Source organism: Pyrus communis, chromosome 14 (genome assembly GCF_041283825.1).
Source record: "Pyrus communis isolate YQ-2024b chromosome 14, ASM4128382v1, whole genome shotgun sequence".
Classification (NCBI taxonomy): domain Eukaryota; kingdom Viridiplantae; phylum Streptophyta; class Magnoliopsida; order Rosales; family Rosaceae; genus Pyrus; species Pyrus communis.
In genome coordinates, this window is record NC_142578.1 from 19512079 (window position 1) to 19531249 (window position 19171).

The 19171-nt window shown below is 37.4% G+C and overlaps 1 protein-coding gene across 1 annotated transcript; it reads left to right on the forward strand.

Annotated features, from left to right (window-relative positions):
* Positions 1–6527: 6527 nt before the first annotated feature.
* Positions 6528–15524, forward strand: LOC137713101 (alpha carbonic anhydrase 4). Its single transcript, XM_068452357.2, has 7 exons — positions 6528–6739; positions 8801–9018; positions 9201–9307; positions 9414–9516; positions 14806–14964; positions 15045–15098; positions 15274–15524. The coding sequence occupies exons 1-7, from the start codon at positions 6628–6630 to the stop codon at positions 15361–15363; spliced, it is 843 nt and encodes a 280-aa protein (XP_068308458.2). The 5' UTR covers positions 6528–6627; the 3' UTR covers positions 15364–15524.
* Positions 15525–19171: the final 3647 nt, after the last annotated feature.

Here is a 19171-nt window from a genome sequence, read left to right on the forward strand (position 1 = left end):
CCTTTTATAGAGATATCAATTTTGTTCATAAACACTCAGAAAATTGTTACCTGCAGAAATTTCCCTTTCTTGCACTTCTGAGATTTTATCTAACTTCCTTCATCATTTCTGAAAATGTCTTGCCCATCTAACATTTGCTTAGATTTGAGTCTCATGATTGATACAGACGAGCAGCGTCAGGATAACATATGGCGCCCGTCCTTCTCATCTTCTAATGGTCCTCTTACGGTTGGGGACTCTGTGATGAAGGATAACATAACTGCTACAGTGGTAGCCAGAAATCTTCTCACTCCAAAGGACAACAGAATCCTTTCAAACCGGTCTGATGAGGCGGCCGTTCAAGACTCATTGGCTCTCAGTGTTTAATGTGCGGGCTCTGTATCCAATATGGGTCAACGCTTACTTGCTCGAACTCACCAGGTTGAATCATTAATGGCTGAGGTGGCAAGTCTTAAACAAGAGATTAAAGGGCTTAAGCATGAGAATAAAGTGTTACACATGCTTGCAAATAATTACTCTACGAGCATGAAAAGAAAGCTCGACCAGCTACTGGAATCCGAAGGTCGGACTCAAAATGACAATCGGGGGTTCGAGTCTTTATTCCAAAGACATCCATTGTCTTAGCTGTCTGGAGTTTCACCAAGTATTGAGACTCCAAATAATCAACTTCTGGTGTCTTCCCCTTCTGGGGTACTTCCAAGTACTGAGGCTTCACATGAGCAACCTTTGTAAAGGATCCCTCCTATTTGTTTGTTTTAACTCATGTGTATGTAATTTCTCGGATATATTAATATATAAGCTTTATTTCATTCAGTGTATTGTGTTAAATACAATAAAGCATATATTTCACTAAGATGTGGTACTTCTGGACCAAATATCAATTTATCTTTACCCCTCGCGAAGATAAATGATCATTCTTAGTGTATTAATTATTTGAGTATTCAACTCATAATCTTCAATCCATATGATTCTTTAATGTCGTAAACATCATGGATAAGATTCGTGTTGGCATATTGTTCGATTCTGCAGTTCGAGACAATATTTCTCTCAACACTTTATAATCTTTCTTGACTCTTCAGGAGTCCCAATTTAATATCATCAACTCTTGCAAGAGATTTTAGTATGTTGCAACAATACCATAATGAAAGTACTCACTAAGGCAATTTATACCATCCATTGGTATTGAGTACATATTTTATGCTTTACCCTTCCGGGACTTACTTCAAGCAATTTGAATACTTCATGGATTTTCTACACTTCATGACACATTTTCCTTTAGAATTTATATAGAGCAATTCGCTTCCATGTATATTTGAGGGATTTACTTATGGAGATATGATGTGGACGACTCATAACCCTTCGTATATAATTCTCCATTCATATAAACTCCTTTACAACCTTGTGTCATATCATGTGAGTGTATTTCACGGTATTACAAATGCCCATATGTAACCTTCTAGGTTCAACATCTTTTGGCTATTTGTATTGTATCCAAGTATATAGGTCTATTTTTCTACGTTCTTACAAAATTGTAATGGATTTGCCTTTATCCATTTTAGCCCATAATTTTGTTGATGGAAAAAGAATGGGACTCAATATCACCAGAGCCCATTGATGAATTTAGTAGCTACTTGTAAAAACCAAAATTACTATTGGTTATCATCAATTTGTGATCCCATATTCTCATGTGCATACGCATGCATAAAAGCTTTTCATTTCTTTTGGGATATCCATTGCCTCTTCAAGGGCATTACACTATCTCTTCCAGGATAGTCATAATTTAGAGAATGCGGATCATAACCTCCTTTTGAGCGTTATAGAGCTTGGATTTTAATCTCCACTTCCGGAGTTGAGTCATTGGAACTTATACGTCTATCATGCTTTATGCATGAGACATCAATATTCCCATGTCCGCGGATTGACCTTTTCGGGACAAGTATCCTTGCAACAACTGTCATGCGTCTGGCATGCGACAGTTATGCAATAGTTCAGTAGTGCCATATTCTTCTTCTTTCGAAGGACTGAACCTTTTGAGTCTTAGGGGCTGCCACGCTTCAGGCGTGCAACAGATAAATCATTTGCTGCCATATTATTTGGTCCAACAGGGACATTAATTCTTGTAGGCACATTTGCAGCAAGTATATGTGATTTTATCACTTTCGTTGCATCATTAAATGCATCATTCAATTATTCTCACTTTGTTTGTATATTGATTGCTTCATGAATCAAAATACGACAAATTCTCTTCGTTCTTCTGGAACGGTTTTTTCTCATCATTCTTCTGGAATGATATTTATTCATCGTTATTCTGAAACGAAGTTATTTTCTCCCCCTAATGGCGGGAAAATTATCTTATCAAAATGACAGTCCGCAAACCACGCGGTAAATATATCCCCAGTCAAGGGTTTTAAATATTGAATGATAGATGATGTTCAACATCAATGCCTAATCCGCAATGATGCTTCATTTCAATATGTTGTGACAGTGCAATAGGCACATAGATAACACAACCAAAAACTCGTAAATGTATAATGTTTGGCTGGTTCCCAAACACGAGTTGTACTGAGAAGTATTGATGGTTGTCTACAGGTCTCAACCAAATCAATAATGCATCATGTAAAATGACATGCCCTTAGGTAGAAAATTGGCAATTTCATTTTCATCAGTAGAACGCGGGTAATCAATTTCATCCGCTTAATAAATGCTTCTGCTAAACCATTTTTTTGAGTATGGACATAAGGAACTTCTGGTCCTTATTTAATAGTCTGTAGACTGATACTCTTATAGCATTTATTGCAATTAAGTTGAGGCACTGCGGCACTTCAAATTTAAGGTACTTATCAAGGAACTTCATGTCCTGATCTTGAGGATCAAGGGACTTCATACCCGATCTTTTTGTTTGATGGAACTTCAGGTCCAATCATTTTTATTTGATGAGGATCAAGAAACTACAGGTTCTGATCTGATCAAGGAACTTCAGGTCCAGTATGTACTCATCGTAACAAAAAGAAGTACAATAAATAAATTAAAACAATATGCGGTAATTTCAGCCATAATGAATAAATTGCATTTAAGTAAATAAAGCCTGTGACAAGGGCTTTAATTCAGCACCATTCACATAAATCAAAACTTAAAACGGTAGGCGGTAAAACCGTCCATGATAAATAAATTGCTTTAAAGGAAATAGAACTTGTGAAAGGGTTTTAAACCAACACCAATTCACATAAATAACAAGAAATATCATACCTCCTTTTATTTATTATTTTTCTTTCTTTTTGTCAGCACTTATTCAAACCTTACTTTTCTTATTTCTGTAGCATGGTGTCATGCACCAACAGAAACCATTTATATCATTTTGACTAAATGGTGTCATGCACCATTATGATCCTTTATATATATATATATATATATATATATATATATATATATATATATATATTCTTATGTTGTAGTCAACATCCCTTTTTTTTTCTTCTTCACAAATGCCTTGTCATTCCATTAATCCTCCTTTTCTATTATTTTTCTTCCTTCTCTGTCTCTGCCAGTCTCGAAACACAAGGACAACTGGGTAGTTATGGAGGTTGCCCAAATTCAATTCAAAGGCTACTAGAGACTGGTGTTGTTCTTGCATGACCCAGGGAACATGGCATCGTTAAGCAAGAACTTCCTTACAGAGACATAGATGACAGTGGGGTTGATGAAGGCACAAGAGAGGGAGGCCTGTGTGGATTCATTCTTGCCATCACCATCTCAAACAACCAAGTATTCATGGGAGTTCTCGAGATCTGTTGAAAACAACGTGATCTGGGTTTCCAAGTCTGATGAGATTCTTCTGGATCTCTGGAAACCAGTTGTCAAGTACGAGTTTTCTCATCTCGTGACGACTTCAGGTCGTAAATTTCAATTTTCACCGGAATTCGGTGGGGCGCTTCTGGCGCAGTGGGAGAGACGAAAAATGGACATACCTTTTATTCTGTGAGATTTTAGATGACTGAGGTGAGAGGTGGATAGTGCTTTACCGGATTTATGGCTTTATGCTTTCCATTGACATGGGAGCTTTTCGTGCTGATAACGTGTTGTAAAATAGACGATGTGTGTACAGTGGAATAAATAAAATAAGACACAAATTTTACGAGGTTCCTCTACAGTCAGTGTGACTGGAGTACATCCTCGGGCAGTAGTGGTGCTTTCATTATAATTGGAATAATAAGAGTACAAAGATAATTCTATTTATTCTCTCCTCTCCTCTTCCTCTCTTTCTCTTCCCTCGTCTATTTTTTCTCTGTGCTCTGTCTTCAAAGCATACGGAGTGCTCTATTTATAGAGCAACTCCAAGCACACATCTTTGACAATATAATCTCCACATATCAATATTCGGCCAATGTTTTCAACACTTTGGCAATGTTTTCAATGTTGTGGCACGTATTCAATACTGTGGGCATTCATTACCCACTAATATTTTCAACATATTTGAATTTATTACGGAACACTATTGTGTTCATAAATACTGAGGATGAAAATACAAGTGTGGCTGACACGATATTAGAAATTCAACTTCTTATTTTGATGGAAATTCATACTTAAGGTAAAGTCATATTATCATTGTTGGTTAGCCAGGATTGGCTAACCTACTTCGATTCAATGAATGTTAAATGAAAATAGACGTCATCATGCATATTTTTTCCAACTAAGATAGATGATCGATTAGTACCAAGCAAATTTATATATTTTACTAAGTACGCTTTTTAACCATTATTACAACGCTATTTCAGCTTGCTCCTTCAATTTCGTTTATACAACCAAGTTTCCTCATCCATAATTGGCTAGCAAAACTACCATATATGCCCATTCACTTTAACCCAATAAAAATTTTGATCCAAACAAAAACCCAATAAAAAAAAAGGGATGTGATATCCACACATCCCATTTTACTTCTCACATATTTTTTTAATTTTCGACCGTCGGATCGGATGAATTGAAGAAGATCAACAGACATAAATTATTAAGGGATGAGTGAGAAGTAAAATCCACACACCCCTAAAAAAAATTATCTCTAAAATAATTATGCTCTAGTTGAATTAAGAATGGTGAATATCTTCTACAAAGAGTCATCCCTCGCATTCTAGCCAAAATCCTCTCAATTACTATGGACCAAAAACTAATTTATTCTTTTCATACAGCTTTCTAGACAAGTTACTCAACTTAGACATAATGCTTAATTTATTCCGCTGCGAATCTCATGCCATGCTTCTTGTTTCTCCGAATCGTCTCCTAGTGTTAGTCAATCAAGATTCATTGTTGAGAGAGGGAAGAGCTTTTACTTTAGGTTAGGACGCTTTCGTCATTCAAGCAATTACTTTGTCAATTGATCACACGATTACACATCTAGTCAGCACAAAATGAACGAAAAAAGCATTCATCCTGGATTTTCTTCCTCAATTAAAATGTCTACCAATTGGTCCATATTTGGTCAAAGCACCACTTGAGAGGTGCACCATTTTTTCCAAATCATAATTATTCCACCCCTCAACAACAACATGCTTAAAATTATTATGCTTATGTCTGGTTTAGTACTGAGGTGATTCTGAAAAAAACTGGTATCAAAAAAAGTTGTGAGCTGTTTTTGTGTTTGGTAAACATTCAGCTTCAGTCTTTTTTCATAGTTTTGGATAAAAAGAAAAGCAAAAAACAAGAAGCTGCAAAACCCAACTTTGAGAAATCGGTTTTGTTTCACATTTGTTTTACATAAAAGTTTACCAAACACTATAATATTGTTTTTTTTCAAAAGCACTTTTACAAAAAAGTTTACCAAACACTTTGCTGCTTTATTTCACAACTGCTTATTCTCACAGCACAGCAGAAACAATTTTTTTTTCAAAGCACATCAATAACAAACCAGCCCTTAGTCTACATAGAAAAAATGAAAGGCAATGACCAAATTTTTCAGATTTGGGAAATTACCTACTTTGATTCCTTTTTGGATTTTGGTTCCACTTTTGACCCCTCTCCCACAAAATTGTTGTTCTAATCAAAGTTGGAGAAATTTTTCCAAGTGACGGGAACACCATGACACGTGGTGTTCCCTCACACATTAGGATTTAGTTTTATTTATTTATTGAAATATAAAATTCAAAGATATTCAAGATGTCAAATCCTAATGTGTGAGGGAACACCACGTGTCATAGTGTTCCCGTCACTTGGAAAAATTTCTCTCAAAGTTGAGGCATATGAAAAGACGTAACTAACATCCAACATCCAACATCCAACATCCAACAGTAACCGTTGTGATAGTTACCAACTTACCGTTACTTTCAGCGGTTGTTCCCAGTAGATGTGAAGCCAAGAGATGACAGCACAAGTAGCCGTTACCTCGTAAACATTTACAGAGCGTGGGTTAAGCAAAAGCCGCTAATTGCTTGCCATGGAAATCCTCAGTTGCTTTGAAAAATGCTCTCTCTCTCTCTCTCTCTCTCTCTCTCTCTCTCTCTCTCTCTCTCTCTCTCTCTCTCTCTCTCTCTCTCTATATATATATATATATAGTCTTTTCTTCTGACATGCCACTTCCATCACCAAAACTCACCAAAACCCAAAGGAGAAAATTGAAGATCGTTAAAAGAGCACACAGCCATGACCAAATCCATCTTCTTCTTCTTTTTCTTTCTAGCTTCTCTCATCTTTTCGTCCCATCACTCCTTTTTCACCATTTGCAGTGCAGCACTTGAGGACTCTGATGAAGTTGGTAATACCTCCCACTCTCTCTCTCCCTCTCTCTACACACGTACAAATTGTATAGTAATAAGGAAATGGGAGCTCCATTTGCCTTAAATATTTTGTCATGTGAAGTCATAAGGAACCCAGGATCAAGACAAGTACTTTGAAATTGAAGTCCCTTTAACAATATAAATAAGTTTTACTGATCCTCCATCCTCCATTGGGTTTTGGGTCTATAAAGGTACTTTTAATTAAGATTCTTATATGAGGTCGATCAATCAGGTAATGAGGCCCCAAGAAATCATTGATTTAATTGGATTTTCCTTATTGGTGAAAATTACCCATTGGTTATGAAATCTTATTTGACAAACTTTATAATATTAATGGAATTTAGTCATCAAAAGGGTTTAATTGCACCCTCGATCACCAACGTTTTACCATTGTTACTTATGATTCCTTGCTTTTTGGTGGATAGACTTACTTTACCTACATTTTGGTATGTTACTGTAACATCATGACTAATAATGTAATGCCATGTGAGAAAGTTCAAACGCATAATATCACGTTCTTTGTTTGGGATGCCACAATGATGTACCAGGAGTTTAGGTATATATTCCTTCTCTTGATCTCCATTGTCAGTTATTATCAATCTTCTGAAAGTATTATTTGTTAATCAAGTCAATAATGCATCTTTAACATGTAGGACCAATTTTTAAAGTATGCATGTGATTCGATCAGAGGTGATTTAAATTTTTGGGTAACCTACTTTGGACGTTCTTGTTAGAAGGAGCTTATATACCTCAGGATTATTACGGAATCAACTGTTAGGTAGCAATTCATGCGCTTAAAACAGTCTCTTGTTGGCCATATGTGTTTTTGGTGTGCTTGGAGTTTTAGCTTCTCTTCTTTCTATCTGTCATAGATTAATTGAATTATTCTTAATTTCTTTCAAACTTTTTATTTCTAATTATTTTAATCCTTTTTTTTTTTTTGTTTTAATCTACATCATCCAATATTTTATTTTGTCGCTGAAAGAAAATTTGAGAGAGAGAGAGAGAGAGAATGTAAATATGGGAAGTAGGCATATTTTGAAGTTTCATACACATTACATGTGTGTTTACGTAACCGTAATCGGAATCAAATGACGGAGATGGATTCCGATTACGAGTTACTCTTGTGTTTACTAAATATTAGAGAATCAAAAAAATATGGGGTCCACACAAATTTAGGAATTCAATTCCTCCAAAGTGGAGGAATTGAACTACTTGGATGGAGATAGTATTTCAATTTCGGGTGAAGCCCAAAATGGGGAATCAACTTGTCTTGCCCATTATGCCCTTAAATAATTTCTGAAGTTTCAGTTTCCTGCCCACCCCTTCCTTGCTATCTAGTACCATTCCATCTCCATCTCTTGTGCTGGTTATGTTATCTTCAAATTTCTTCTCTCTTTAACCAGCCCATAAACAAAAGAATTCAAATTTTTCAAATTTTATAAATGTTCCAACAAAATCAAGTGTATTAAAAATCATTATTGTCATGTTCTTGGTCATAATAATATAATTAATTTACTTTAAAAAATAATCCAATTAATTATTATATAAATAAAGGCATTTTAGTAATCATAGTGGTATTCATTTCGATTTCTGTGAACTAGTAAATAGCACAAATGAAATCAATACTATTTTTGTTTTGATTCCAGAACATTTAAGTAAACATCTTCAATAGGAATCCAATTCTGATTCCTCCTCATTCCAACTTCTCCTCAATTCAATTCCTCTTCAATTTAATTCCTGCTATTTTGATTACGGTTAAGTGATCTAAGATGGGGAAACTCGTTCTAGTTCTTACTTTGAGCATTAACTATTGAGAGCATGAATCTTACATCGGGGAGAGTAGGGAATTTGCATGATAAGAAGTTGGACAACAACATATTGTTAATTTGTTTTATGGTGGAACTTTAACTTTATTCATTAACATTCTAAAACGTTTCAGCGTGGAAATGCACATAACATGTAGAAATAGTAAGAGAAGACGCTCGGAGCACCGTACCTTTGTGATGTAACTAACCTGTTTTATCATATACGGGCAGGTGATGAAATTGCATTTACTTATCTTGAAGGAACTGGTAAAGGACCAAAGAAATGGGGCCAAATTTACCCAAAATGGAAAGTTTGTGACAACGGAAAAATGCAATCTCCAATTGATCTTCTTGCCCAAAGGGTGCAGGTTTTCCCTAAATTGGGGAAACTGAAAAGGGAATACAAACGAGCTCCTGCTATTGTGAAGAACCGAGGTCATGACATCACGGTGAGCTACTCCGCACCTAAGTGTCTACTCTTTTCATTCTCCGTCTTCCATATTCATACTCATAGGCATGATGTTGTCATTATATTTTAAATTTTTCCAATGACTTGAACTTCAATAAAAGAAATTGAATGTGTTGAAGAATTGACAGTTTTTAGTTGTTTTCAACATGAAATTGTTATCAGATGAGGTGGAATGGAGATGCAGGAAAAATCAAGATAAATGGGACTGACTATAGACTGCTACAATGTCATTGGCATTCACCCTCCGAACACACATTTAACGGATCAAGGTTTTCTTAATGTTTTTTGTGTTTTCTTTCTTCTCATTTTCTTTCATATTAGTATAACCCCGTCTTACTGCTGTTGATGTCTTTCTTCCTTTAATCTTCTTTACAGGTATGCTTTGGAGTTTCATATCGTTCATGTAAGCTCTACCAGAAAGATTGCTGTTATTGGAATTGTGTACAAATATGGTCGACCTGATCCCTTCCTTTCAAAGGTATATCTCTCTCTGTTTGCCTCTAACATTCATAAGTTTAAGGTAATGGACGTAAGCTCAATGCAACAATGTAGAAAAACTCAGTCGTTTATGGTTACGTTTAAATGCTAGTAGGAGTTGTCGTGACACATATCAGAGAAGAGTGTATAATACTGTTGGAAATTCAAATCAAAATAGGTTGCTATTGTTGAAAATCAATGTCAAAGTTAGGCATTGAAAGTTAGGCAATGTTAGGTATGGTTGAATAAAAATTATTAGGTGCAATTAATGTGTTTTGTGTGGTAATAAATAATCTTAGTTTAATCATTTGGTTTGCTATAAATACCCAAGTTCTCAAGCATTGTAAATCATCCCATCCAAATCCCATTTCCCATTCTCATTTTCAGCTTGTAAGCTTTCTTATTCTATTGAGTTTGTAAACTCTCTTTTCATATATCAAAGTCCAAGTGCCTTGTTTGTCAAAGCTTGTTGCTTCCCTCCTTTCTCTATTTCTTTGTCCAATTTTATTGAGAGTGCAAGTGAGAGGTGTGATAGAGTTTGTAAACTTATCACCCACATATTTTGGTATTGAGTTAGTAAACTTTTAAATACCAACAATTGGTATCAGAGCCAGAATACCATTCTGGCAAGTGCAGTAGCTATGGCGTCCAATTTAGTGCAACTCCAAGTTCCCACATTGAAGAAAGAAAATTATGAAAGATGGTGCATCCAATTCAAAGCATTGTTTGGATCACAGGAGCTATGGGAAGTTGTCAGTAGTGGGTATGTTGTACCCACTGCCGAGCAAGAAGCCGTATATACTGCGGATCAAAGGAACACTCTCAAGGACTTACGAAAGAAGGACCAAAAGGCGTTGTATCTTCTATACCAGGGTTTGGAAGATTCAACGTTCGAGAAGGTTGCAGAAGCAACAACGAGCAAGCAAGTATGGGATACACTCAGTACAATCTACAAAGGAGTAGATCGAGTCAAGAAAGTGAGGTTACAGTCACTTCGAGCAGATTTTGAAACTGCTCACATGAATGAAGGGGAGAGCATCTCCTACTATCACTCAAGGCTCATTGTGATAGTAAATCAGATGAGGAGAAATGGCGAGAGACTCGATGAAGTACGAGTTGTGGAGAAGATACTCCGGTCACTCACATCTAAGTTTGAGCATGTGGTGACTGCCATTGAGGAATCCAAGGATTTGGAGGTGATGAGTGCAGAAGAGCTACTAGGATCCCTCCTAGTTCACGAGCAACGCATTCAGAAGAATGCAAGCCCCACAACGCTAGAGCAAGCTTTGGAGTCAAAGTTGAATATTGACAAACCAAATAAAGGTCGTGGGCAGTGGAACTCACGTCGTGGGAGCTCATCCAACCGTAGCCGAGGACGAGCCCGAGGAAGAGGTCGAGGCTATGCACAAAATCAAGGTCAGTCTCAGGAGTGGAGATCTACTCGAGGAAAGGCGCATATCCAGTGTCACAACTGTAAGCAATATGGACATTATGCCAATGAATGTTCACATAAAAATGGTGAGCATGTCAACATGGCAGAATCAAGTGGAAATACTGATGAAGAACTTACAGTCTTACTAGCACACCATGATTCCAGTAGCCAACAAGATGTTTGGTATTTGGACTCTGGTGCAAGCAATCACATGTGTGGAAAGAAGGAGTTTTTTGCCGAACTCAAAAAAGGGGCCTATGGATCTGTAAGTCTTGGTGACTCCTCAAAGTTGCCAGTTGAAGGCAAAGGGAAGATCAAGATCATCCAGAAGGATGGAATAGAAGAATACATCTCCGATACCTACTACATACCAGGTATGAAGAGCAACATTCTGAGCATTGGTCAACTGCTCCAGAAAGGGTACATTATACATATGGAGAACATGCTTCTCACTCTCAGGAATGCAAGGAGAAAGCTTATTGCACGTGTTCGAATGTCAAAGAACCGGATGTTTCCGTTGAATTTGAACACAAAGATTGGAAGCTGCAACATCGGTGTAATGGAAGATGAGTCATGGAAATGGCATCTTCGATTTGGCCATCTTAATTTCAATGGCCTAAAGTTGCTGTCAAGTGGAGGAATGGTTCGTGGTCTACCCCAGATTGAAGCCACACGCCAAGTATGTGAAGGTTGTGTGCTTGGCAAGCAAGCACGACTATCGTTCCCTGTTGGTGATACATGGAGAGTAAAGGCACCACTGCAGTTGGTGCACACAGATATATGTGGTCCATTGGATCCCATGTCTTATGGAGGTAATAGGTATTTTATTACCTTCATTGATGATTTCAGTAGAAAGACTTGGGTCTATTTTCTCAAGGAGAAGTCAGCTGCCCTAAAAATTTTCAAGGAGTTCAAGGCACTCACAGAGGCAGAAAGTAACCACAAGCTTGTGGCTGTGAGATCAGATAGAGGTGGAGAGTACACCTCCAATGCTTTCCAAGCATACTGCAAGGAGCAAGGAATTAGGCATCAACTTACTGCTGCCTATACCCCACAGCAAAATGGGATAGCCGAAAGAAAGAATCGAACCATCCTTGACATGACAAGGTCCATGCTTAAGGAGAAGAATTTGCCAAAAGAGTTATGGGCAGAAGCTGTAGCTTGTTCGATTTATTTGTTGAATCGATGTCCAACAAAGAGTGTCAAGAGGATGACACCACAAGAGGCTTGGAGTGGATACAAGCCGAATGTTACACACCTAAGAATTTTTGGGTGTGTTGCATATGCTCAAGTTCCAGAAGCCAAGAGGAGGAAACTTGATGATAAAGGTGAGAAGTGTGTCTTTGTGGGCTATAGTGAAGAGTCCAAGGCATACAAGCTCTACAACCCACTAACTGGCAAACTAGTGGTTAGTAGAGATGTCATCTTCAGTGAGGAAGAGACATGGACGTGGAACAACAAAGAAGTCAGTAAAGAGAAGATCGTCTCCACTGATTTTGAGGAACCAGAAGTTGTACCACCGATTGAGCAACAGCCTGCTCAAACAATCACAACAACTCCAGTGCACAGAATTGCAAGGAGTGGTCCTACATCTAGTGAGGAAAGTAGCTCCTCAACTCCAGTGAGGTTAAGGAGTCTCACAGAGATTTATGGACAAGAAGAAGAAGAAGAAACCAACCTTTTCTGCTTGTATGCAGACCACGAGCCTTTCTCATTCAATGAAGCTGTGGAAGAAGATTGTTGGAAGAAAGCCATGGAAGAAGAGATCCATGCCATCGAGAAGAATGACACTTGGGAGCTGACAAAGCTCCCACCAAATCAGAAGGCTATTGGTGTCAAGTGGGTTTACAAGATCAAACGCACTGCAGATGGGAGTGTGGATCGATACAAATCAAGGCTTGTAGCAAAGGGCTACAAACAGAAGTATGGAGTGGACTATGATGAAGTCTATGCTCCAGTTGCGAGACTTGACACGGTAAGATTGCTAATCTCTCTTGCCGCACATCATAAATGGAAAATTTATCAACTAGATGTCAAGTCAGCCTTCCTTAATGGAGTACTTGAGGAAGAAGTGTACGTGGAACAACCGGAAGGCTTCCAAGTACAAGGAGAAGAAGATAAGGTGTATCGTTTGAAGAAGGCTTTGTACGGCCTCAAGCAAGCACCACGAGCTTGGAACTCAAGGATCGACAACTACCTTCACCAAAATGGATTTCAGAAATGTCCATACGAGCATTCAGTTTACATGAAGAATGGTGAAAAAGGGGAGTTCTTAATTATTTGTCTCTATGTAGATGATTTATTGTTTACAGGAAACAATGAGGCAATGTTCCATGAGTTCAAGCAATCCATGTTCAGTGAATTCGAGATGACTGACAATGGATTAATGTCATACTTTCTTGGCATAGAAGTGAAGCAAGAAAGTGATGGTATCTACATCTCTCAACAAAGGTACATGAGAGACATATTGAAGAAGTTCAATATGGACAAGTGCAACACTGTCAATACCCCAGTCGCAACTGGATTGAAGCTGTCCAAAGGAGGAGAGGGTGAGTTTGTAAACTCAACAGTGTACAAAAGCCTCGTTGGAAGCCTAAGGTACCTTACAATCACAAGACCTGATATAGTTTATGGTGTTGGACTCGTGAGTCGATACATGGAAACACCAAGGGAGTCTCATTGGCTGGCCGCCAAGAGAATTTTGAGGTACATAAGAGGTACTCTAAACTATGGTCTATTTTATAATTTTGGTGAAGATGCAAAATTATTTGGTTATTCAGATAGTGATTGGGGAGGTGACCAAGATGAAAGGAAAAGCACAACTGGCTATGTGTTTTTTCTAGGATCAACAGCTTTCTCATGGACTTCAAAGAAGCAATCAATTGTTGCTTTGTCATCATGTGAAGCCGAGTATGTTGCTGTAGCCTCAACCGTGTGTGAGGCAATTTGGTTAAGAAATCTGTTGAAGTCAGTGTGTCATCCACAAGTGGAATCGACTGTGATTCATGTAGATAACGTGTCTGCAATCAAACTTGCAAAGAATCCTGTTCAACATGGAAGGAGCAAGCACATTGATACCAGGTTCCATTTTCTAAGGGACCATGTGAAGCAAAAGACAATTGAACTTGTCTACTGTCACACCAAGGAACAAGTGGCAGACATCTTCACAAAGCCATTGCCAATTGAAACATTCCGGCTACTGCGTGAAATGCTAGGAATGAAGGCGTTTTGATTTGAGGAGGTGTGTTGGAAATTCAAATCAAAATAGGTTGCTATTGTTGAAAATCAATGTCAAAGTTAGGCATTGAAAGTTAGGCAATGTTAGGTATGGTTGAATAAAAATTATTAGGTGCAATTAATGTGTTTTGTGTGGTAATAAATAATCTTAGTTTAATCATTTGGTTTGCTATAAATACCCAAGTTCTCAAGCATTGTAAATCATCCCATCCAAATCCCATTTCCCATTCTCATTTTCAGCTTGTAAGCTTTCTTATTCTATTGAGTTTGTAAACTCTCTTTTCATATATCAAAGTCCAAGTGCCTTGTTTGTCAAAGCTTGTTGCTTCCCTCCTTTCTCTATTTCTTTGTCCAATTTTATTGAGAGTGCAAGTGAGAGGTGTGATAGAGTTTGTAAACTTATCACCCACATATTTTGGTATTGAGTTAGTAAACTTTTAAATACCAACAAATACTAGTAGGAGTTGTGGTTTCAATTCTTCTCATGAAACGAAAATACAAGAAGCCACGGAACTTTTGAAATTTAAGGAGCTATATCATTTCATTCTTCATGCCGGATTGTTTCCTGGTTTATTCACTTTATTTATGTTTTTTTACTTTGCAATCCATTCAATCCTTCAGCTGTTCCACCACATAAAATCAGTTGGAAAAGAAGAGGTTGACATAGGGATTATTAATCCTGGAGATATTAAGTTCGGAAGCAGAAAGTACTACAGATATATCGGTTCTCTTACCGTTCCTCCATGCACTGAGGGTGTAATTTGGACAATCGTCAAAAAGGTATTTCACTTTGTAGCTCATCTCCTTAACCCTACTTGATTCCAAAGACTTGCTTACTAATATTGCTCTTCTTTCTGTAGGTCAGGACAGTTTCAAGGGAGCAAGTGCATGCACTACGGGAGGCGGTTCATGATGTAAGTATTTGGAATTAATTCGGTTGAATCTAAACACATAATGATCACGAACTCGATGTAGGGTTGATTATTTGATCCAGAACCTTGCGACTTGCTCGTCAAAATATTACACTTTTTCCTTGTTTAATCTCTGTGTTGCGCAGTTGAAGTTTAACCACGTGTTTGTCATTTTCAGGGATATGAGGCGAATGCAAGGCCAACTCAAGAACGGGATGGAAGACCAGTGTTGTTATTCACTCCAAGGAATATTGGAGGTTCTGCTTAATTAGAGAGAGAGAGAGATGTGTTTTTCTTCTTTACCTATATATATTGTATTATACGTCAGCCCTGTGTTCGTTGGCTTTTGGACCCCCCGTATGATCACATCCACATGATCGAATTGCATATCTTCTCTGGCAATTTTTTGAAGAAAAACTATTTTTGCTTCTCCATTTTCTCCTTTTGCACTTCGATTATTATTGTGCGATTAAGTTTTCTCTAATGGTATTTCAGCGAGTGTAAACAACATTGAAACTGCACTTGTGTGAATAATGCATGCTTCTCTGGCAATTTGGTTTCGAACGGAAGTGTGGTTATTCGCAATCTTCATATCTGATACGATCACAATTCTGCACTAAGTTGAAACCGCTGAAATCGTTTGTCCATAGATTCCATACGGTACATGTATAATGCAGGCAAAGTTAACTGCAACCCATGGCTTCCTTTTTGTTGGAACCTAAATTGATTCTGGTTCCAAGAATCAAAGGCAGCAAGTGAAGTGTTGCTGTAGAATCGAAGAAGAAAGAGGAAGAACAAGGGTTTCTATCCTTACTGCTAGTTTTTTGTTTAAAGCTTTTGGTTTGTGGTCAATTGACAAGTGTACACTCTAAATTAGATCACTTAAAACCCCAATGAAGGGCTAGGATTAAAACTGGAGAATGCCAGGTGTATTTTATAGTACAAATTTGTCTCCTAGCATATTTAGAGATAAGTTCGTGAGTTGGGAATTTACCAAAACCCTACAAACGTTCTCTATATAAATCAAAATATGGTTGATGCATTTGCATAGCCTTGTAGCCATCACAAACCTGCAACGCTCCTTATTCCTCTATTCATTCTCATATCCCTAGAAATCAATAAAACAGTAAAACCAAAATATACAAAAGCAACAAAATTTATCATGGCCTCAGAGCCTAGTTTTTTTATCTTTCTTTATTTCTGGGCATTGCTGTGTATTTTTGGTATTCTTGGGAACACTCAGATAGTGTTTGAAACCTTAGGAATCAAACATCAAGCCTGCAAATGAAAGGATCCAACAGTAGTGAGCTAAAGGCAAGGATGACTACTATCTTCAAGTCATATGGTACAGTATGGGTTTGAGCTACTAGAGTTGGAGGTTGATGCTTTGATGTACCTCACAGAAAAATAGGCTACCAAACTGAAGGAGAATTAGATGAATGATGCTAGAGCTCTTGGAATCATCCAAGGAGTTGAGTCAGATCTCATATTTCCTAGAATAGCAAATGAAGAAGCTACAAAAGATGCTTGGGATGTTTTACAACAAGAATACAGAGGAGACACCAAATTGAGAAAGGTAAAACTTCAATCCCTTAGAAGAGATTTTGAATATACAAGAATGAGGGAAAATGAACCTTTGAAAGACTATTTCTCTAGACCATTTGATGTTATAAACCAAATGAAAACTTATGGTGAAGAACTGCCAAATGAAAGAGTTGTCCAAAAGTTGTTGATTAGTTTGACTAAACCCTATGATTCAATGGTGAGTGTGATTGAAGAAACAAAGGACACATACTCTTAGTGTGCAAGATGTTATGGCATCCTTGAGAGTTTTTTATCAAAGACTTGAAAGGCATGCTGACACTGCTACTTAGAGAGCTTTGCAGTCTCTCAACATTGGGTCTAGTGGTCAAGCTGGTGCAAGCAAACAAAAATCACAATGGATGGGCAAGTTTAAGAAATAGGAAGGAAAAAAGTATCAAAACCCCAAACCTAACTATAGTAGTACCACCAGTGAAGGTCCTGAAACCAAAAAGTTGTGCAATCACTATGATAAACTCTATTTTGGAGAGTGGTGGTTCAAGAGCAAAGCCTAAATTTCACAAGTGCAACAAGTTACAACAAGTAAATTGTGCAAATCAAATGAAAGAAGAGGCAAATGTGTTATGTACATTCAATGCAAAAATTGAGAAAAGCAATGAAGTGTGGTATATTGAATGTGGTTGCAATAAAAATATAACTTCGCATGAGTCATTTCTTATTGATATTGACATTGTTTTCACAGGGAAAGTGAAAATGGGAAATGGAAACATTGTTAAAGCCATTAGAAGAACTCTAGTTACTGAAGCCAAAAAGGGGAGAAGATACATAAGGGAAGTTATGCTAGTGCCTAGATTGGATGAAAACCTACTTAGTATTGGTCAAATGATGGAGCACGGCTATTTCGTACTCTTTGGAGGAACTATGATTAAGATATTTGACGACAGGTCTCTCTTAAACCTAGTAACTAGAGTGGAAGTGAAAAATATAAACTTCCCACTTATTTTGAGATATCTTGAAGAAGTGGCAAGGAAAGCAAGTATGACAGGTTCTATGAAGCTATGACACAAAAGACTTGGTCATTTAAATCTACAAAAACATAAAGTGATGCAGGGTATACCAGAACTGGATGACTGCAGTGAAAATGTGAAGGGTGTGTATTTGGAAAACACCACAGAGATCCATTTGAAGCTAGCAAAGCTTGGAGAGCAACTATGCCACTTGAATTGATTCACACTGATGTGTGTATGGTCCTACGCCAAAAATCAATGGGACCATATATTTCCTAACCTTTATTGATGGCTACTCAAGGATGTGTTGGGTGTATTTCATGAGGTTCAAATCAGAGGTCTTCACAATTTTTAAGAAATTTAAGGGTATGGTGAAGCTGCAGAGTGGACATCAAATGAAGAAGCTGAGAAGTGATAAGGGAAGAAAGTATACTTCATAAGAATTCAGCTTATTCTGTGAAGGTGTGAGTTTGGTGAAGCAACTCACAGTGGTATACTCACCATAGCAAAATGGCATTGCAGAAAAAAAAAAAAAAAACAAAACTATAGTTGAAATGGCTAAGTCTATGATACATGAAAAGACTATGCCCTATTCTTCCTAAGGTGGAGCAGTGAATAATGCAGTGTACCTTCTTAATAGGTGCCTTAACAAAACATTGGATAAGAAGACATCATTTGAAGTGTTCAGTGGTAAAAGATCATTTGTAAAATATCTTAGAGTATTTAGCTTAGTATGTTATGCTCATATACCTCTGCAACAAAGGTAAAAGCTGGAAAGGTCAAGCAACAATTGTGTCTTTATGGGGTATGGCACAAATGAGAAAGGCTACATGATCTTTAACTTATCAACTCAAAAGATAAACTTATCAAGGGACATTATCTTTAATGAATGCTCCATATGGAATTGGAAAACAAGAGTAGAAGAGAAAGACATTGTCTCTCTACAACTTGATCTCAATAATAGGCAAATAAGACAACCTAGAGTAGACTCAATTCATGAAGAATCACAAAAGACAGTAGGTCACAAATGACACCACAACCAACAAGCATGAGTCCATGATCCAACCGCTCACAGATTACACCACCAAGCTTAACTCTAGTGGGATTAAAGAGCTTGGAAGAAATATATGCCACCTGTAACTATTGTCTAGTGGAACTTGAGACTTATGAGGAAGTTGAGAAGGACAAGTCCTGGAAGAAGGCAATGAAAGAAGAATTGGCAATGATAGAGAAGAATAACACAAGGGAATAAGTACACAGACCAAGTGACAAGCCAGTAATAGGGGTGAAATTGTTTTACAAAACCAAATTGAACCTAGATGGTTATGTGCAAAAAAACAAAGCCAGATAAATAGCTAAAGGTTACTTATAAAAACTTGGTGTAGACTTCAATGAAACCTTTGCTTCAGTAGCAAGGTTAAACCCTATAAGAACTCTGATTGCCCTAGTAGCCTAAAAGGTTGGAAGCTACATCAACTGGATGTGAAATTTGCATTCTTAAATGGAGTGTTAGAAGGGGAAATGTTT